The 21,985-nt window shown below is 40.2% G+C and overlaps 1 protein-coding gene across 2 annotated transcripts in view; it reads right to left on the reverse strand.

The window, feature by feature from the left end:
- Positions 1 to 21,985, reverse strand: part of pcbp4 (poly(rC) binding protein 4) — a 227,472-nt gene that overhangs the window by 117,241 nt on the left and 88,246 nt on the right. For both annotated transcript variants that reach the window (XM_076267921.1, XM_076267920.1), the window contains exons 4-5: positions 21,021 to 21,053; positions 9,261 to 9,377 (exon numbers count right to left, since the gene is read on the reverse strand). In XM_076267921.1, the coding sequence (XP_076124036.1) occupies positions 9,261 to 9,377; positions 21,021 to 21,053 (150 nt within the window). The remainder of the gene's footprint in view (positions 1 to 9,260; positions 9,378 to 21,020; positions 21,054 to 21,985) is intronic.

Consider the following 21,985-nt stretch of genomic DNA (forward strand, 5'->3'; position numbering starts at 1 on the left):
GAAAGGCAGAGTGTTTTTTACAGTAGCAGAGGAGTTGGCCATCGCAAATAATAGTGGAAGGCCGATTATGAGGTCGAGGGGGTTGAGGGAGGCATGCGGTCGGATTCTGGTGCTGTGGAAATATGCAGCCTTTACGCGCAGGGTAATATGACATTCAAGTTTATGCTAAAAATGTATACGATTTATTTTCGGACATACAGTAGGCTATTCTTGCTCAGATGTTCAGCATACTGTATGTCCGATTTATTTTCGGACATACAGTATTTTTGCTCAGATGTTCAGCATCACCGATGGAATACATGAATTGTCCACATAAGGGCATTGCTACAGCGGGTGACATTAGAGACGTCAGCCTCGATCAGCTGACAAAGATAACGAATTCCCTCAGCTGACAATCTATATCTTTCATAGAGGGTATCGTCCAGGTATATCAGCGGATTCTGGCGGTCTCTAAAAACCCTCGCCCTGCGAAGAGAGCCCCTCACGATTTGCGCTCCAATGTCGTATGGATCATCAGGTACGCCGTCATCGTCTCGAATTGTTAGTGGAGGGGTGGTACTTATAAAGGGTGTGGTTAACGGAAACCTCGGGTTAACCAAGAACATAACCTGCTCGGAGCAGGTTTGAGATGCAGCGTAAATTGCCATGGCAGCATACCTAGGTTAAAATATATCCACCTTTCGTAGTACGGGTTAATCGGGAAGTTATGCCACACGTGATCAAGTTACTCTCGAAGTTACCCAGATAAGCCAGTAACCCCGCTTTGTAGTACAGGCCCCTGTTCTCCCCGTCTAATGTTTTTCCATCATGTTTGCTCCTCTTGTCTTCCTGTTTGCTTTGTTTACTTCCTGTGTCTTGTGCCATGTGCTCCTTTGTTTGTTTGCCATGTGTCTCTGTTCCATGTGCCTGTGTCTCCGCCCCTCACCTGATCCTTGTTAGTTACGGAGTGAGTGTAGCCTATATTTTCCATATTTAACCAAGATAATACCATGGCAAATAGGCCAAAAAAGTGGCAAGTGCTGCAAAAAAAAAAGAGAAAAAATGAAAACCCTGAGGAGGTGTGAGGTTCATGAGATTAGGTATGAGAATGATAGTTCAGCATCCTGATGGCTTGTGGATATAAACTGTCTCTGTATCTGTTGGTACAGGTTCACATGCTCTTGTACTTTCTACCAGATGGTAGGAGGGTGAAATGACTGTGGCTGGGATGACTGGGGTCAGCGAGGATCCGTTTGGTCTTTCTCCTCCAGTGCTGGCTGTAAAAGTCCTGCATAGTTGGTATCTCAGTCCTGGATACCTCCCCCCACCTGTGCTAACAATCTGCAAGAAGGATGTGTGCCGGCTCTTTCAGAAGCAGGAGATCAAGTGTCCCCCTCCTGTCTGTGAGTCTGTTCTGAACAGCTGGCGCCAATCTTCATGCAGATCTTTAACCGGTCCCTGGAGCTGTGTGAAGTGCCCTCCTGCTTCAAATGCTCCACCATCATCCCAGTCCCCAAAAAACCCATGAAATCCTGGTGTTGAGCCACCTGAAGGATACAGGATACAGGGTCGGCAGATGATGTTGTCAATATGGGACTGCAATACAGCACCACCTCAACTCCCCAGGTAAGTATGCCAGGATCCTGTTTGTGGACTTCAGCTCGGCAGTCAACACCAGCATCCCTGAACTCCTACATCAGAAGCTCACCCAGTTCTCGTGCCTGCCACCACCAGTCAGTGAATCATCAGCTTCCTCATTGACAGGCAGCAGCATGTCAGACTGGAGAGCATCTCATCCAAAACCCAGTCCATCAGCACTGGTACCCCACAGGGGTGTCCTCTTCCCGCTGCTCTTCTCCCTTTACATTAATGACTGCACCTCAAAGAACCCGTCTGTAAAACTCCTGAAGTTTCCAGATGACACCACCAAAATTGGTTTGATCCAGGATGGTGACGAGTCTGCTTACAGACAGGAGGTGGAACAGCTGGTCCAATGGTGCAGTCAGAACCACCTGGAGTTAAACCCCAAGAAGACTGTGGAGATGACAGTGGACTTAAGGAGAAGGGTTAGATCCAGGGTTAAATCTTAGACTATACTGATACTGCACTATTCCTTCCCTCTCTTCTTCTAATGCATCAATAATGAGAAGGCAGAACTAAATGATCTCAACATGTGACAGACATCAAACGAAGACACTGAGGGCCAGATGTAGGTACATTTGCGAACGTAGCGTTATTAGCGCCATGGACAAACTGCAGATAGCGAGCGCTGTGATACGTGGTATTTATCAAACTTTCACTTCATCGGGTAATCTACGCCTTTATCCGCCCCCCTACCGCAATTTACGAACGTCCACAACTGAACGGCATAGCCTACATACAGCACAAGCGCAGTTGAATGAAGTTAACTGATGACATTAAAAAGAATCAAACGTTTAGCGATCATGAAATAATACAATACATGATAAGATGTAAACAAGCAGGGAGATAATGAAAATCAGTAGTTCTACTCAAATTACTTGTGCATGTAGGTGATGGAAGATTGGTCAAATCTAGCAAGTAGGAAAGTTTAAGTGGATGATGTGAAAGTGAAAGTAAGACATTTGAAAGGCAACGAAAGTTAAGGTTGCTTTTGATATAGTACAAAGACGCAAAACTGGTGCTCTAAATAGCGATTCTGTTGTCTTTGAAAGGTTCTCTTATTGATGCATTTAACTGCAATTTGATTAACACCTGCTTTTACAAGGCGGAAATATTTAGGCGCAGAATAGACGTGCACTTTCATGGGCAATTTTCGTACATACCGCGGAGTACATAATTGGGCGCTCTTTACGCTTCCCCTCCCATCTCTTAACGGTAAACTCCCACTTTCCATTTGACCCTCCCATGAATGCATATGCATGCATGACACGGAAAAGTGCAATTTGCCATTTCCAGCTCCCGCGACAGGCAGTCTGCGCTTTTACCTCAGTGCGGTTTCATGATTTTACACGCACGCTGCGGAACAAATACGCGGTGCAAAAGTGGGCGCAAAAGTGTTAGTACATCTGGCCCTCAAAGTCAGAGATGATTTTTTTGAGATGCACCCCACTTCCATTGAACATTGCTCCCACGGGTGTGTCAATGAAAGAAAATAGGTGTGGTCTGGTGCATGATCCAAAAATTACTATCTTACACCCACTAAAAATCATTACGCCACTGACCAAGAAAAACCTGGTCTATAGCGAAAAATGCATATAAGGCACAGTGGTGAAGACGCACTGTCACAAGGTGTAAGTAGCCCTTAACAACGAGTCCCAGACAACAACTCATTTTCAGGATAAACATCGGTAGGATTTTTATATAGTCATTCGAACATTATTGGGTTAAGTTTTTTTTCAGGCTATGTTTTCGATTGTGACCATTTGTCAGTCAATAGTCAAAGTAAATAACTTAGAACTGTTTTGGTCATTGCCTATGAGGCAAAGTATTGTAACAAGCACTTCTTATTAAATGTGTACTACTGATCTGTAGCAGTAGCGTAGCCAGAAATGTTCAAATGGGTGGGCACAGAAAAAAACGGGTGGGCAATGCCAATTTGTTTGAACATAAGAGAGGCCTATTATATACACCATACAAACATTAGTAATAGGCATGTTATATTTATGACATAAAAGTCGAATTTATTGAACGCATTTGATCACAGCTGACAATTACGTAGAAACATTTTAAATAGAGCTGTAGGCTGTTCGCGATTTGACTGATTCTTGAGCTCTCAGCGGAGTGCTGTCTGCGCGTCTTTTTTAGATGGTGAACGTAAACGAAGGAAAGCCCTCTATTTGGACAGGCAAGGCTGACTAGTAGGCGGGCCTAGGCCCGTCCAGGCCTGCCCGTAGCTACGCGTATGATCTGTAGGTACACAAAAATACATTATGTATGGACAATATAAGTATGTGATATTACATATTGTTACATAGGTTACTTTATTATACATTATATAGATACACTGGAATAAGGACCCCTTAAAATAAAGTGTTACCGGATGTTAGGGCCAAAACACACCCATGACTGATTAATTAATAATCATAACATTTTGAACAATGATCACAAAATCACACCGTTAAATTATGCATAATTATTCGAATGCAGACTGGACCTCTGGACCTTTTGTCTTTAAACTTTGCGTCTCTGACCAGATGTTTCAGATTGCTAAAATATGGCCCTAAATGTTTCCATTTTCCATTCCACATACCCAGATAGCAAAATCAGATTGGCAGATAGCGGACCGCTGGTGGTATGCCGCCGGTGGCGTGGCACTTGTGATCCGCCGTTGGACCATCTCTTTAAATTTAACTTGTCATGAATAATAATAATAATACATTTTATTTAGAGCGCCTTTCATGTCACCCAAGGTCACTTCACAAATAAACAAAAACAAAAAGGTTGTAAAATTATAGTCAGCTCAAAAAATTAAATTAAAAGTAAAAGTAAAAATAAAAAGTAAAAATCAGTCAGTCAGTCAGTCCATAAGCCATCTTGAAGAGATATGTTTTAAGTGTGCTTTTAAAGTCAGTAATTGAGTCACAATGTCTCATGTAGTCTGGCAGTGAATTCCACAGCTTGGGGGCTATGTAGCTGAAAGCCCTCTCTCCCTGGGTGCTGAGGTTCACATTAGGGACATGCAGTAGACCTGCTGAGGAGGATCTCAGTGAGCGGGCAGGAGTGTAGACTTCTAGGAGGTCAGTGAGGTAGGTGGGGGTATAATTGTGTAGGGCCTTGTATGCCAGGAGTAGGACTTTGAAATGTATTCTGTAGGCAACTGGAAGCCAGTGCAGTTGCATCAGTAATGGTGTTACATGACTAGTGGATTTGGAGCCTATAATAATCCTTGCTGCAGAATTCTGAATTAGTTGGAGCTGATGGAGTAGCTTGTTAGGGATTCCGGACAAGATGGAATTACAGTAGTCAAGGCGGGATGTCACATACGCATTTACAAGGACTTCTGCACTCTGCTGGGTGAGCGCTGGGCTAAGCCGTGCAATGTTCCTTAGATGGAAAAAGCACTTTGAGACATACTGTTTATGTGCGCACTAAATGAAAGTGTGTTGTCCAGTATGACACCAAGGCTCTTGACCTGGTTGGAGCAAGGGATGGTGCTGCCATCTATACAAAGGGTGAAAGGTTCCATCTTAGCAAGAGCTGATTTGGAGCCAACTACTAAGAGCTCAGTCTTACTACTATTCAGCTTCAGGTAGTTTTGTGTCATCCACAAGTTTATGTCATGCAGGCAGGCAGTAATTGCAGCTAGAGGAAGAGTGGCAGTGGGTTTTGTAGATAAGTAGAGCTGGGTGTCGTCAGCATAGCAGTGAAATTGAATACCATGTTGCCTGAGGATAGTGCCAAGTGGGAGGAGGTAGATAATAAACAACAGAAAGCCCAACACAGACCCCTGGGGTACCCCTCTTGTCACAGCACTGCTCTCAGACTTGCAACTCTGTATTTGTACAAACTGTGTCCTTCCAGAGAGATAGGAGGTGAACCACTGGTGAACACTGCCCCGCACTCCGATATTGGCTAAACGTTCCAGGAGAAGATGGTGGGAGATGGTGTCAAAGGCTGCACTGAGATCAAGGAGAATCAGAATGGAAAAAAGTCCATCATCAGCTGCACAGAGGAGGTCATTAGTAATCTTAATCATGGCCGTTTCAGTACTGTGCATAGGACGAAATCCAGACTGGAATGGCTCGAAGAGGTCATTGTCCTTCAGGTGATCCTGGAGTTGAGTTGCCACTATCTTCTCAAGAACTTTGGAGAGAAAAGGCAAGTTGGAAATAGGCCTGTAATTGTTGAAGTTGTCAGAATCCAATCCAGGTTTTTTCAGTGTTGGTCTGACAATAGCAGTTTTAAAGGATGGTGGTACATTGCCAGAGAGAAGAGAGGTGTGAAATATTGATGTAATCATCGGAGCAATAGATGGCAGGCAGCTCTTAACCAGGCTTGTTGGAAGAGGGTCCAGCTGACAGGTGGAGGAATTGCACTTTTTGATGAGGCCACAGATGGTACTTTCAGCAGGGAGACTGAATTCACGGAGTTCATTGATGGAAGGTGAGCCCAGAGTGCTCAGTGAGTATGATTGTTTCAACTGAGTAATGGAACATTCTAATTGTTGGTGGATTGCCTCAATTTTGGTATTGAAAAAGTTGAGGAAGGCTGAGCAGCGTTCATCAGAGAGTTCCTGGTGGGTGATGTTATCAGGTGGCTTAAGGAGACCATTAACAGTAGAAAAGAGAGCACTGGTGTTTCCTTGTCCTAGTATGATGTTTTTGCAACACAGAGTGCGTTTTTATACTGATGCAGGTGTTCAGAATACATGTCTTTGTGTACATTAAGACCAGTCTTTTTTGACAGCCGCTCCAGGCGTCGGCCCAAGGATTTCATATGCCAAAGTTCAGGTGTAAACCAAGGAGCGGAGTGCACAAATGAAACTGTTTGAGTCTTCATAGGAGCAAGTCTGTAGTATTAAAAGCAGGGGAGGGATAAGTGGCAATTAGAGAAGTGAGTTCCTCTGGGTCCACCTTTTTAATGTTGCGATATGACATCACAAGCTGAACCTTGGACTTCATGACAGGCAGATGGGTGTCAAACAGTACAGCTTTGTGATCAGAGATGGGTAGTTCAGCAGTACTGATATTGACAGGCTTGATACCAGAGCAACAGACCAGATCTAAAATATGTCCTTTGTTGTGGGTTGGAAAGTCAACATATTGTGTGATCCCAAAGGAGTCAAGCATATCCATAAAGTCTTTTGTAAATGCATTAGAACATTTGTCCATATGTATATTAAAATCCCCCATCAGGATGACATTAGGAGACATTGCATTCAAAGCAGCAAGAACAGTTGAAAGTTCAGGAATAAACATATTTGATGGTTTAGGTGGTCTGTACAATACCGCAATAATGGTGGGTGCGGGTCCTCTGAGTTTAACAGCCAGCAGTTCAAAAGAGGTGTGATCAGGCACAGATAGCGGTGTCAATTTCACATTCTTGCGATAGAGCAGTGCGAGACCACCTCCCCTCCCAGATGAGCGGACTTTACAGATGTAAACAAATCCATGTGGGACTGCTTGGTTCAGGTGGAAGAAATCATTGCTCTGCTGCCACGTTTCCATCAGGCATAGAAAGTCCAGTTTATGGTCCACAATGAAGTCGCTGACGAGAGAAGCTTTGTTGGTGAGGGATCTTATGTTGAACAATCCAGCTTTCAATCGGTTTGACTGACTGTGCACATCCGATCTGGGCAGACGGGCAAGCACAGTATGGTCAACTTGTCGATCAGGCTTCAAATGACCACGATCAACAGTCCAGAGACAGGGGATTATTTTGTCATCTTTGCGAGCCATGCAGATTTTGTTGCGACGAGATCCACGGTGGATATACTTTGGACGTCGGAGAATGTCACGTTGACACAGAAGCTCCGCAGAAGGTGCATGGTTCCCCCATAACCGGTAAAGTTCACTTATTAAATATTTCCTCATCCTTACTCCAGCAGATGTAGCCGATGCAGGAATTTGTTGTGGGTAAGTAGGCCTAGTCCTAGAGCGCTGTTGGCTTAGGCTACTGCGATGGAGTTTAACGTTAGGTTACTTGCATCCTCCGGTCAAAGACGCAGGCAGACTTCAATTCCGTATAAAAACAAGTACAGCGGAGAGATGATAAAATGTGTAGCTATATAACTATTGAACTTTGTTGATGAACTGAGTATGAAAATCAAAGAAAATGATCGATGTATTCGTGAGAAAAAGTAAAATTACTGAAAGTAAACAAGCCAGCCGGAGCGGCGTCAATCTCGCCAGCGTCCCCGTTACTATAGGCAACTCTTATAATTAATATTAATAATATATGGAGTATAACTGAAGGAATGAAAAAGATTTTAGAACAATAGTGGCAAAATATTGGGCAATTTGTCTGCAACCTGCCAGCGGACTGCCAGAGAACCGATGAGCAAAACGACAGCAGACAGCCAGATCTGCCCCCAGTGGTCCGCCAGCCCCTTGCTATCAAATACCAAAGATTCTTTAGAACACAAATGATACACAGCTAGCAAAGCTACATTAGATAACTTGCTAGTCAGATTTAAACGGGATTGATATTGTGTGCATCTGTCATAAAATGTTATTTTCACGATTCGACAGTAGATTACACTGTTATTGAATGATACAGGTAGGTCCATTCTAATCTAAGAATGTTGTATGAAATAAGATGATTCTTACAATAATGTTAGGGAATTACGCTTTAGAACATTATTACGACCTCCCTAACTTTTTTCTTATTAATCTTTTTGTGAATCTGGCCCCAGGTATACAGTATACAAAGAAACTGCAGCTGAAATACTTCACGATTACCCATAAAATGACCAGACCAATGTGAGCAGTTTGGTTTAACTGCATTCTTCCACAGAAACAATTCTTAGAAACATATCCAGTATTACCCATCCATTCAATGTACACTTATCCAAGATAAGTGAAAGATTTAGCTTATCATCATTCATTGTTTATTTATGAGTTATTTTATAGCTCAATGTCCTTGGTTCACCATCCTACAGGTGTGCACTCAGGAAAAAAGATGGATACAGTCATTGACAAATGTGTTGGTATGCTCGAAAAAAGAAGAACCCCTCCATTTTTCCCTGAAGTTATTTAATATTTAAATTATAAAGTGACAAAAGTAATTAACATACATTATTGTTTATTCTATGTTTAATGCAAACCTGACTTTACTTTTGACTCAATAACAAATTAAAATTAAATGGACAAAATGTATAGTGCCCTTTACCTAACAGTGTGTTGCACAACCTTTAGAGGCAATAACATTTTCTGTAGCTCTTTATGAGACTTCTGCATCGGTCAACAGGTAGTTTGGCCCCCTCTACCTAAACAAACTGTTTGAAGCGTGCCCTCTACAGACTGCACGTGTCTGCTCTCTCCACAGAGGTAAGATTCAGATCAAGGCTCATATACATGTAGGGCCACTTCAGAATAGGCCATTGTTTTTTTTTTTTTACTTAGCTATTTTTGGTTGCTTTTAGGTGTGAGTTTTGGGTCATTGTCCTTTTGGAGGATCCATTACCTGCCACTGAGACCAAGCTCTCTGACACTGGGCAGTGTGTTTTGCTCTAGGATACCTTGGTGGCCTTGCGTTTGGGTGTACTTTCCCATTTGTCATTTTCTATGATTATTTACAATATCCCAAATTCCCTGTCAGAGATCCCCAGGCATGTTTGTGTGTAAGTGTACATCAGGTACCTCCTCCAGTTTGACTGTGATCATGGTGAAGGCTCGGAACACACATTCAGTGGGGCCTGTGATGGTTATAATCCGTTCTGGACAAGAACCCTCTGAGATGTTGATGCGGGCACTGCTCTGTACAGACATAACAAACACAATTAATTTGTGAGTACATGTGTGTCTCTTTTCTAGCTCAAAATGTCACACTCAGCTGAAACATCCTTGTATTTTTGTCTATTGTCTTTCAGACATGTAGCCTGGTAAACCAGACCCTGGAATCTTTCAGATTAAGGGTCTGGCCACGAGTAATGAAAACGGCCCAATTCGAGGGGCGGCACCAAGCATGCATTTGAAACTCTCACTGCACGCAGTTGGATAACGCTACGACCAATCACAACAATTCACGGTGTGACGTATCCAGTTCTTGCAAAGGAACGATTTGAGGGCGATTATCTGCTCCTCTTTTAGTTGAAAAGCCAAATCTAAATCCTTTATTGTAGCGGCCAAAGCCGTTTCAAACAACTGGTGTTCATCGGTAGCTATCTTGCAATGTTTTCTAGATGATTCCGGACGTCGCAGCACCGTCGTCATCAGTGCAGCTCGCCTTTGTCCCGCCTACACCAATTACAGCGAATTTTCAAACATGTACCAAAACACATTTTTATTCAAACATCAAGTCTGCCTCAAAATACAACAGAGAAATCATGAACTCAAAATGTCATTGTGGGAAAAAAAAAAAAAAACAATGACTGCGTAACAGTGCAAATCAGACCTTTCAGAATAAGGATAATAGCCTAATGCCAGGGCTCGAATTACGTGGGAGCCAGAGGGAGCCGAGCTCCCATAGAGTGAGGACTGGCTCCCATGAAAGCAACAAAGTCAAAAACCTGAGGGGGTCTCTCATATCTGAAGGTGTCTGGCATTGTAATTTAATCTTAAACAACCGCTCATTATCCATCCCTGTGCGATCTCTTACCATTAAAGACGTTAAATTAAAATATAGGCTACTACGGGACGTAGACCTACACTATGCTCTTGAACGCAGCATGACACTTCACCACACCACTAGACTATATGAGCAAACCGTATCGATTTGACAGCACTCGCAAATCTGAAGAAGTCACCCTGCTTTGATGTGAGTGTTTTGTCTATTTGCATAGGCGTTCATTGGGCTAGCCTACGTGGTTTGATACGTGCTGAAAAGTCCTGTTTGCTGTTGAACTTACGCTTCACCTATTATATGTTGATTGACAAAGCCATAAATTATGGCCCATAATGCAGCCTACAATGATTATGTTGTCTGATGATCTAGCTATCCTCTGCCATTCAGAGCTCCGGAAAGTTCCCAGCTATTTTGAAACACCTGTTAGCAATCTCTGACAAAATCTCAGTGCAAACTCCAAAATTGTTCGTCTAATTTTCCACGGTTCAACACATTAGCCTACTAGAACATAGTTTGGCTGGCTTTATTAATTTCTGCCAGTTAGTGCTTTTCCCCCTGTGTATAAGTTACATGACACTGAGGATAGCCTATCTGAGACGGTGGTCTGGTTTAAATGAGTTACGTTGTGAAATTGAGAATGGCACAGACTAAATCGTTTAGTCTATTTCTTTGTATTGTGAAATCTTGAAATGAGATATGGACTATTATAATCAATAATATGTTGAAATTAATTAAAAGTAATCAATTTCTATGAAAAATCTATGTCTGTTGTGTGCGTGTGTCAAGGTAAAGCCTAGGCCTACCGTGCGCATATACTGTACTGCGCAAAAGCGCCACTTGCGCCTAGGCTATTTATTTATAGCCGGGCTGCATCCAGACACTTAGCTGCCGTCGGGGGCTGCATGCAGTCGACTCAGACTCTCTACGGACAGTTTATCAGAAATTTTAATGTTTATCAGAAAATATCTACTCAGTATTCTGATTGAGTATAATTTTCGGGACAATTAGGGATTCGGGACAACTGCTTGGATATCGGGACTGTCCCGAATTTTTCGGGACGTCTGGTCACCCTATTCTTACATGATTTCCGGTTATACTTTACTTGACAGTATCGACATAAGAGTGACATGACATTGTAATGAACATGTCATGAACAAGTCATAAACGTTTATGACAACACTTCTGTTATTAAGTGACATTCGGTTTTTGTCATAACAATTTAGGGTTAGGATTAGGGTTAGGTTTAAGGTTAGGGTTAGGTATAGAGTTAGGGTTAAGGTTACGGTTAGGATTAGGGTTAGGGTTAAGATTCATGTGTCATGACATTGTCATGTATTCATGACAGTGTCATGTATTCATGAAAGTGTCATGTCACTCTTGTCGATACTGTCAAGTAAAGGGTTACCTGATTTCCTTTACTGCCTTTGCTAGGACAATAGAAAGACATATACTTAAAAATATAATATAACTATTGTACGTTTGTGCCAAAACCTCCAGTTGCTTCTGACACATTCAACAGTATCCACAAGTTTCTTACGTCCCATGAGGCCTTGCATCAAAAGTGGGAGTGACTTCCGCTTCTTAAGGGGCTTAGGGGAAGTTTAAGTTCTTCAGACATTTTCCTTTTGATTAGTCGTCTTTTGGGAGACAATGATACCATCCATCGTTGACAGGAACGCTCCGATTTAGTTTTAGGCTGATGTTCAAAATACTGACGTTAAAGCCACTGGATTAGTTTAATCCAGTTGTGTACAACCACAAACAGCACATGTTGTCCCTGAGCTCTGTAACGACATCTCTCATATAGGTTTGCGACTTTACACAATAAATAATAATCCGACAAATAATTGGACTACTTCCGCCGCCTCACTGGAGGAGTTTTGGAGGCGCATTGCGAATATCTGATGCAGGAGCTAATGCAAAGCAATGCACTGTATTATTATCACAGAATATGTTATCCAGGATTATCCACCAGAAACAAATAATTTTGACTGGTCCAAGTTGCTGCTACAATGATTGTTGTGCTAGCATTATCTAACTAGCAAAGTCCATAACGTTTCCGCAAACATTTATTATCCAGGCTAACGTTAACATTACTTAATAGCTGTCAAAGTGTTAAATAAAAGCATAAAAGTTCATAATAGTTTAGTAGCAACTAATAATAGGTTAATAGTAACCTGTGGTTATTAATAATTCCAAATATTTTCCAATTAAGAATGATAGAGGCTACCGTGCTTTTGGGCACTTTCAATGCTGCAGACATTTTCTTGTATCCTTTCCCAGATCTGTGTCTTGATACAATCCTGTCTTGCAGGTCTATGGACAATCTCTTGAATTTCTGTCAATCTCGTGGCTTGATTTTCACTCTGACATACACCATCAACTGTGAGACCTTATATACAGATGTGTGCCTCTCCTAATAATGTCCAATGATTTCATTTAGGCACAGGTGGACTCCAAACAAGTTGTAGAAGCATGTACATGTCCATGCCTGTGAAAACACTATTTATTCTGTTTCTTCACAATTACTGAGTTGAACTGATACACTGATGATGGTGTCATGTAAGGACCATGCTCATGTTGTACAGCACTTGTAATGACATTTTGAGTCACAAAGGCACAGTTTAAAGGTGGCAGTGTTTCTCAACCGGGGTGCCGCGGCACCCTGGGGTGCTGTCCGGCATCCTCAAGGGTAATGGTGAAATTTAAAGGTGAAATTGAAATAAATTAATGCATAATTTTGGAATCTTTCTTCTAGCTTTATTATGCAGTTAAGTATGGAGGCCACATCACAGAAAATAGTTCAGATTATATTTTCTAACCTGTATGATGATAATAATAATAATAATAATAAGCTTTATTTGTATAGCACCTTTCATATACAGAATGCAGCTCAAAGTGCTTTACATTTGAAGCATGTAACACAATAATAGTCAGTCAGTCATTATCAATCACTTTTCTTCATTGCTGGGGCCGTTTATGATCCACTCAGCAACATATCAAAAATATAGAAAATAACATATCATAAGACTGGCAGCCTTAACCCTTTACCCCCCATAAGCACGCCATATGGCAACTGTGGCAAGGAAAAACTCCCATATTCCAGGAAGAAACCTTGAGCAGAACCTGACTTAATAGGGAGAGCCTCTGAGCATCTGTAGCCTGTATGACATCTACAAATATTTACAGCGCTCGATAGCGGATTAGTTGTGCAATTTGTTGTAACAACCTAGGGTCTATTTCCAAAAGCTAACAGGTTTAAACAGTTGTTTGAGAGCATAATAACGTTAATTGGTGCAGTTTTGAGCATTGATTTTTGGATTAACACCAAATTGTCTAACAATGCAAATGTACAGTTAAAGGGCAAAGACACACGTCAAAAAAAAACTCTATTTTTCACCACTGACAATGTTCAAAATAGAATGACACTTCTGTGGTAGTGTGGTGAGGTTCTCTACAGACAAATCGAAGTATTGTAAACGTTGTAAGTGTTTCGAAAGGTTATAAAAATGTTGGTAACACTTTACTTGACGGGTGAATTCATAATACATTCATAGCAGCTGTCATCAACTGCACATAAAGCATTCATGACTGTTTCATGAGACATGACTCAACATTCATACCAAACCTTTCATGAATGTGGAAGACAGAAAGACGACAACTTGTGAAAATAAAAGTCCAACAATCGCAAAGCAGCATTGCCGTTTTTGATCAAACCTCTTACCTGATCACGTCTACTCCAGTGCCAAAAAGACAGAACATGGGCAAGCAAATATTTTTGTTTCATAAAATGTAGGCTATTTGTTTTATGATGTAGGCCTATCCTTTGCAGATTTCTCATCTTTGGAATGTCCAACCGTTCCAGGTTACACAAATACAGGTCAGCTGAATGTAGGCTAGTTTACCTACCAGAGTTAAACTCAGTGATTACGAATACTTCACAACTTGTATAGTAAAGTGACATTCGATGTAGACTTCATAAGATATTCATGAAATATTTACAAAGGCTGAAGAGAAAAACGGCAATGCTGCTTTGCGATTGTTGGACTTTTATTTTGACAAGTTGTCGTCGTTATGTCTTCCACATTCATTAAAGGTTTGGTATGAATGTTGAGTCATGTCTCATGAAACAGTCATGAATGCTTTATGTGCAGTTTATGACAGCTGCTATGAATGTGTTATGAACTCACCCGTCAAGTAAAGTGTTACCAAAATGTTAAACTTAGAAGATACATAGGCACTCATCAGGTGAAAAAGTTAAAATGCCTTTATGTTATGGGCAGATCATGATTAAAAAACACTTTGACGTGTTTCGGCTCAAAAGCCTTCATCAGGAAGTGAACAATCTGACTCTGAGACAAGTCTGGTTAAAACATCAATATGGGTGGGTGTGAACATTGGATCATCAAGTAACTAATGGCAGACAAAGGTAGCCACAACCAGACAAAACATAGGTGGCCAACAGGGGGCCTCGAATCCACACAGCAAAGTAAGAGTCCATCAGATATAGACAAACATACAAATGTACATCACACATACATAGGAAAATAAGCATAAGTCTTTACAGAAAATGGCAGTATTCTAAATCTTCATTGAGACCTGGGTAAAGGGCTGCTTTTAATTTAAAATCCAAAAACTCTTGCTGGTTCAATTGCTTTAGCCTATTCCCTCCCCTTATAGTTTGTGGTATGTGATCAATGCCAATTGCCCTTAGGATTGAATGATCACTATTATGTTTGTCCTTAAAATGACAAGCCATTAGAGTCTATGATGCACCTCACAGAATTGAATGGTTGTTCTGTACTTCCAGTTTTGTGGGCCAGTGAATTAAACATTGAACATTAAACGATGAGTCATTACATTCAGCCAAATCGAAAAACTGCAAACTGTTCCAACACAACAGAATCTATAAGAAAGCTCTATGTGCGATCTAAGTCACAATTTTATGAGTACCAGGTAAAAACTGCAAATCTGGTGTGAGTGATTTTGTATATGGGATCCAGGCAGTGGTAGCCTATGTGAGCAAAGAAGCAAAAATCCCTAATAGTTGCACAAAACTATACCTTTAGGGAACGTTCCCTGATGGTCATTATGAAGAATAAATTTTTTAGTGAGGCAGTTTTGTGCAACTATTAGGAAACCTTTAGGGAATGTTGCCTAAAGGTTCCCAAATAGTTGCACAAAACTGTACCTTTAGGGAACCTTTAGGGGACGTTCCCTGATGGTCATATTAAGGATACATATTTTTTTATCCATTAACCCTTTGCAGACCGCACGTTCTAATTTCGGTACCCCAGTACCGATGACGTTCAGTCTAATAACTCTGCCATACCCCAACCAATTTTATCAATGAAAACTTCCTCAAAAACGTCACATCATAGGCTTTCTGGCGATATGATTGGTTAAGGGATTTGTGGCGCGAATTACTTTTACTACGTGAAGGAAAAATTAAGAGTTGACGTCTCCCTCCACTAGAGGAAAAACAGCAGGAAGCACTATGCATCGTTGATCTTCACGTCGTCTAAAGGAGAAACTACTGGATCATCTGAGGTAAAAACAAGTCTTTTTATGTTATTACTACTTGTTATCCATGTTATTACTTCAAAATCGTTTTTAAAAGTTATTTTTGCTGGTAATTACACCTTGTATGCATGGCCGTAACATAATGCGTGTGTGTGTTCACTTCAGCTGATATGACAGCTTGTATTTTAGCACACCGTAATCTTTAGTAAACTCATTATTTTCAATCATTTTTGGGGGGTTACTATATGTCAACCAAGATTACAGACCTACTAGGACTGAAACTTTAACGATTTGTTGTATTTTGAACGATGTTGCTTGCTTGTCATCTGATGATACAGAAAACTAGCTAAGTTAGGTAACGTTAGCATCAGGAGAGGCTGCAACATGTCCTTGACGCGTAGTCGCGATAAAGTTCACTCCCGTGCTTCATGACTGGCAACTTCATGTCAAGTACACCTAATCGGTATTTTATTGTCAAATAAACCTTTCATTCCTTCGTAATATGTATAACACAATTTACAGTTGTTTGTAGCCAAGTTGCTTAGCTTACTTAGATAGAAACATCTGACATGAATGACAACGTTAATGTTATGTTACCGACGTGAAGACTGTGTTGATCACCGATGGTGTAAGGATTTTATTCATTGACTGCTGTTTTCATCAATACATGACTGAAGATTTGTTAGAAATGTGTCTTAGTATTGTTTAACTTTTAGGCTGTAAGGTTGGCTGCTACGATTATGAGGTTTTTGGGTGGCTAACTATGATGGGAGCTCATAGCAGCTACACCCAAGCCTACACGTCGACACATAATTTTATGGGGGTAATTTGTCTTTACGCAACTGTAGTAGCCTATGCACGGTGTGTATGTGTATGCATACGCTGTTTAGATGTTTTCTGTCATATCTCCTGACTCATGTTCATGAATCAATGTTTGCTTGTAAGCTGGTATGCTATGTATGGTTTAACCAAGGCAATAACACTTATAGTGAGCTCTGAGACTAATGTTACCTCTCCAAGCAATATTGGAGTCCTCCAGTGACAAAAATACTTTTAGTGAAAAGAGTCATGGTTGGTGGTGATTAAGATTATGTGGAAGTAATGTAAAATAAAACTAAACAACCTATTCACTATCAGACCTGTGATTTTTTGTTATTTTAGATGGAGGGAGAGAAGTACGTGCAACTGAGGTGAAAGCAGCCGACTGCTGATGGCAAACATGACCCCAAGGACCACAATGGCATGGACATGGGACATGGATGGGTAGTTTCTGGATGAAGAGGAAGACAATGATTTGCTAGAGGAGGAGAGTAATCTCCCGTCATCCTCAGCTGGGTAAGCATGTTTGTGTGTGTGTGTGTGTGTGTTCGCCCAACTGGGCGTATGCACATTTCTGGTTGTGATAAGAGTGTTGCTTATAACAATAATGACAGGGATTATAGTGATTATAGTTTAGATAGATAGATAGATAGATAGACACTTTATTGATCCCCAAGGGGAAATTCAGGAAGTTTGCTTAGATTTGTAATTCAATTTCTAATTTTCTTATCTGACAATTTCTTTATTTTGAGCTTGGTCAAGTCCCATGTCAGGTAGAAAGCATACACTTTGCCTATCCTTCTAACACAGACAGGGACACCAACTCCAGTAGCATTTACACCTCATCGTCTGCTAGGCTTAGATGGACACACACACACACACCACAGCTGTGACAACACACACACACCACAGATCTGGTGTGAATGCGGCATTAGTGTATCACCTTATGTGTAGGGCAAATGATATCGATAATTATATATTGTATCAAATTAAATGCTGTATGGTTGTTAAATGTATTGAATTTCTTCTAATGTTTTAATTGTTTATATTTGTGAATGTAAATTGATGCTTTGTTATGCTATAATATGAATTGATGCTTTTTGTTCATCATGTTAAAGTATTTTGTTGATCTTTGTTATACTGTTGTCTTGTAGTTTGTAAACATATGTTTATGTTATTTACCTGAAGTTGTTGTTCCTGATTATTTAATGAAATTGTTAAAGACTTATCTAAATAAAATGATTTATTTCCTCTTTCGTAAACCTAACACATGTGCCAGTGTCTCTTATTCTTGTTTTCATAGTAGAATGAAGCACACGGAGAAGCAGTTACCATCTGCCTAGTCTTTATTTCAGCCTTTATCTTTCCTCCCCACAATTGATTTTGCCTCCTCAGAGTACAGTAAGACATCCTATATTTAGCTATGCATCTTGTTTTTATGGTAAAACATCTTATATTTGTTACATGACCATTATATCTGTGTATTTTTGGTCAGATGTCAAACCAGGAAAGGAAAACATCCTACTCTTTAAAAATTCTACTTGTTACTGCGACTTGCAGTTATGAGTAAATTAATCATAACTTCTGAACCAAAGGTGATAAATTGATTCTGTTTCTTTCACTGAGGAGAACACAACACTGTCTATCTTTCACACACTATATCTACAATAGACATTAGGTGAAAAGTAAGATTCATCTTGACAAATTGATATTTTCGTGTTTTTTGATGTTGAATTTTGAAGGTATTGTTTAAAAACAATGTGTGTTACCCTCAAACTTATTAACTATGATATGTGCCATTTTAAAGGGCTAGTTCTCCTGATTACAATGGTGGGTATATCTTATCTCTGCCATGTAGCATGGCCACACAATAAGCCTTTTTGTCTCACAAGGGCATCAAGTATGAAAAAACGGAATGTTTTGTGCCGTCGGCAAAGGTCTAATAAATTTATCATAACTTTTGAACAAAAGGTGATACATTGATTCTGTTTTCATCACTGAGTAGAGGACAAAATTGTGAATCTCCCATACACTCTAAGTTTTTCTCTATCTACAACAGAAATTGGGGGGAAAATGAGATTAATCTTGACAAACTGATAGTTTTGTGTTTTTTGGGGTTGAATTTTAAAGATATTTTTAAAATAATATGTTTGTTCTCCTCAAAATTATTAATTATATTTTATACCATTTGAAAGGGCTATTTCTCCTGATTATAATGGTGGGTAAATTATATCTCTGTCATGTAGCATAATCACACAATAAGCCTTTTTGTGCCATAAGGCCATCGAGTATGAAAAAATGGAATGTTCGGCGCGGTCTGCAAAGGGTTAAGGAACGTTCCCTAAACGTAATTTTGTGCAACTATTAGGGAACCTTTAGGGAGAATACCTCACCACACTACAACAGAAGTGTCATTCTATTTTGAACATTGTCAGTGGTTAAAAATAGAGTTTGTTTTTGATGTGTGTCTTTGCCCTTTGCACTTAGATAGATAGACATTTTTTGATTTTTTCAGAAATTCTTCTTGCACCATACAGCTCTATCAGATAGATAGACAGACAACAGGACCACTAAACCCTCCCTCACCCCCACACAACAACAATACACAACACCAAGTATCTCTACGTTCTAAAATATAAAAGTGCAGTATCATTAGCACCAGTGTGCTGTCAATAGTAAGGTGCAACATCATCAGTGACATTTTAATATTATACCAAAGTGCAGTATTACTGTATCACACAGAAAGTGGATCAAGTTATTTTCCCTAACTTGTTCAGTATTGTAATGGTGGATAAATGATTTACGAGCCCGGTTGGTTTGTAAGGACGACACGCTACTATATCTTCTGCCTGATGGCAGCACCTCATACGCCTAGAATAGGGGATGGAACATGTCACCGCAAATTGCTTGTCCTTTCTTCACCACTGGATTTGCAGATTGTGGTCAGATAATTTAACTGATGTCCAGCAATGTTGCTGGCCATGTTAACTTGGCCATGTTAACAGGGTTTTCTTTGTCAAAAAAATGAACTGTCTGACAAAATTAAATCTCCGGTCAAATTGTCCGATTGAAATTTGCTAATAATCTAGGCTGGGTGAACGCAGCCTGATCTGATGGCAGTTTCTACCCAAGCCCAGTAGTTGGTTTTGTCATTGTCCCGTATCAAAACTACTTGCATTGTAAGACAATTTGGTGTTAATGCAAACAACTGTATTGCTCAAAACTGCACCAATTAACATAATTATGCTCTCAAACAACTGTTTGAACCTGTTAGCTTTTGAAAATAGAGCCTAGGTTATTTTTGCTCCGGAACATTCCTTTAATGTCCTCATCTCTCCTCACTCTCTTCAAGGATTTTTCTGTATACAATTGCTAAAGAACCGTTTAACATATAAACTTGGAACTTGAACTAGGAATATTGATCGTAGGCACAAGGGCGCGGGAAGGGGGTGCTGAGGGTGCTGCAGCACCCCCTGCTGGCAGGAGATAGATTTTTTAAAAATATTATATATTTTTTTAAATAATTACTAATTCGCTGTCTGACATTATTTATATTTTTGTATGTGAAATGATGAGTCAAATAGCAAAAAAGGGTTATGGATAGGTTCGAATATAGGCTACTAAAAATTAACAGTTATAGAGATCAACATGAACGTGAGTCAGTTACTGTAAGAACCGTAGCGTGGTTTCATCTATGTGATAGCGATCAAGTGTGTAGGCCTACGGTTGATATAGGCCTACATATTCTATGCGATTTACACGTTAAAAAAAAACATGGATAAGCTGAAAGAAACTTTAATTGTGTTTTACAGTTTTGCAAAAATAATAAATGCATAGCTAGTGAAATCATTCACTAGTCGCTAAGATAGAAATTATTACACATACTTGCTGTGGAGACGACACACTTTAGGCTATTCAGAAATTATTTGTGAGATCATTGCAGCCTGATTATTAGCCTATATTTAAAGCCTAACATCTCTGGTGTGGTTTTGACGATCAGAAAAGTAATTTTCCTTAGCTATACTGAAATAGGCTAACGATGTCAAGTGCGCTTCTGTGGATTTAGGGTGGGTGCAGTGGACTCGGAGTGCTGTCGCGGAACATTGGAATTTGTGGCTGCCCAGGACTTTTCTAAAACTTCTCGCTATCACCCGCACACCGCACTAAAATTACGTATTTAGCAGTCAAAATCCTAAACATGTCCGGGGGGGGGGAATCGTCGGACATCCATTCTTTTTGTTATTCAGCACCCCTGGTCAAAAATAGGTTCCCGTGCGCCTGCGTAGGCACTCGCAACACATTAGCAACTAATTCATTTACCACTTTGCATGCACTGGTATTTCCTTCAGGAAATTAATCTCTAGTTCTTATTATTCTTTTAATTATTCTTTTGATCACATCTAATTTCAACTGTTTAACTTATAAACTTCATTCAGACACAGAGTGAATTTGTTTGCATTCACTAGATACTGAAAGGATTTATCTAGGCTTACCTCTTCCCGTATTCGCTTGACAGTCTCTCCTTTCTGTGGAGGAAAATTAAATACATCTTAGGCAACATTTGAACAATTTTAGCTTTCCATAGCTTAGGAAAAAAACTTCTCGATTTGATAATATTGTCTTAGTGTATTACTTATTGCTCTTTACTGATCTACCAGACTGCTAAAAAATTTACTTTGGTGAACACATAGCAGCTAGGACCATTCTAAGGGCCCAGCACTGACGGGGCTCCCCAGAGAACACTTACATCAAGTAGGCTTAATAATGTCATAAAAATTATAACTTTTAAGTCATAAACTAAACAAACACATGGTTTTATGTTGTTGTTGGTAAAAAGATCATGATAGCCTTTACATTTCACCCCCCCCCCCCATATGGTTCAGTCTGGTGTATAGGCTACTTTGGATTTCTAAACATTATGTGGAAGTAATGCAAAATAAAACTAAACAACCTATTCACTATCAGACCTGTGTTATTTGTTATTTTAGATGGAGGGAGAGAAGTACGTGCAACTGGGGTGAAAGCAGCCAACTGCTGATGGCAAACATGACCCCAAGGACCACGATGGCATGGACATGGAACAAGGATGGGTAGCTTCTGGATGAAGAGGAAGACAATGATGTGCTAAAGGAGCAGAGTAATCTCCCATCATCCTCAGCTGGGTAAGCATTTGTGTGTGTCTGTGCGCCCAACTGAGCGCATGCAAATTTCTGGTTGTGATAAGAGTGTTGCTAATAACAATAATGACAGGGATTATAGTGATAATACAGTAGTTTGGTTAGATTTGTAATTCAATTTCTACTTTTCTTATCTGACAATTTCTTTATTTTAAGTTTGGTCAAGTCCACATGTCAGGTAGAAAGCATATACACTTTGCCTATCCTTCTAACACAGGCACAGGCAGAGACACCAACTCCAATAGCATTTACACCCCATCGTCTGCTAGGCTTACAAGTAG

This window comes from Alosa pseudoharengus, unplaced genomic scaffold (genome assembly GCF_046254945.1).
Source record: "Alosa pseudoharengus isolate Yale_2024_CS ecotype anadromous, Long Island Sound unplaced genomic scaffold, YU_APseudo_1.1 YU_APseudo_1.1_scf_5, whole genome shotgun sequence".
NCBI lineage: Eukaryota > Metazoa > Chordata > Actinopteri > Clupeiformes > Clupeidae > Alosa > Alosa pseudoharengus.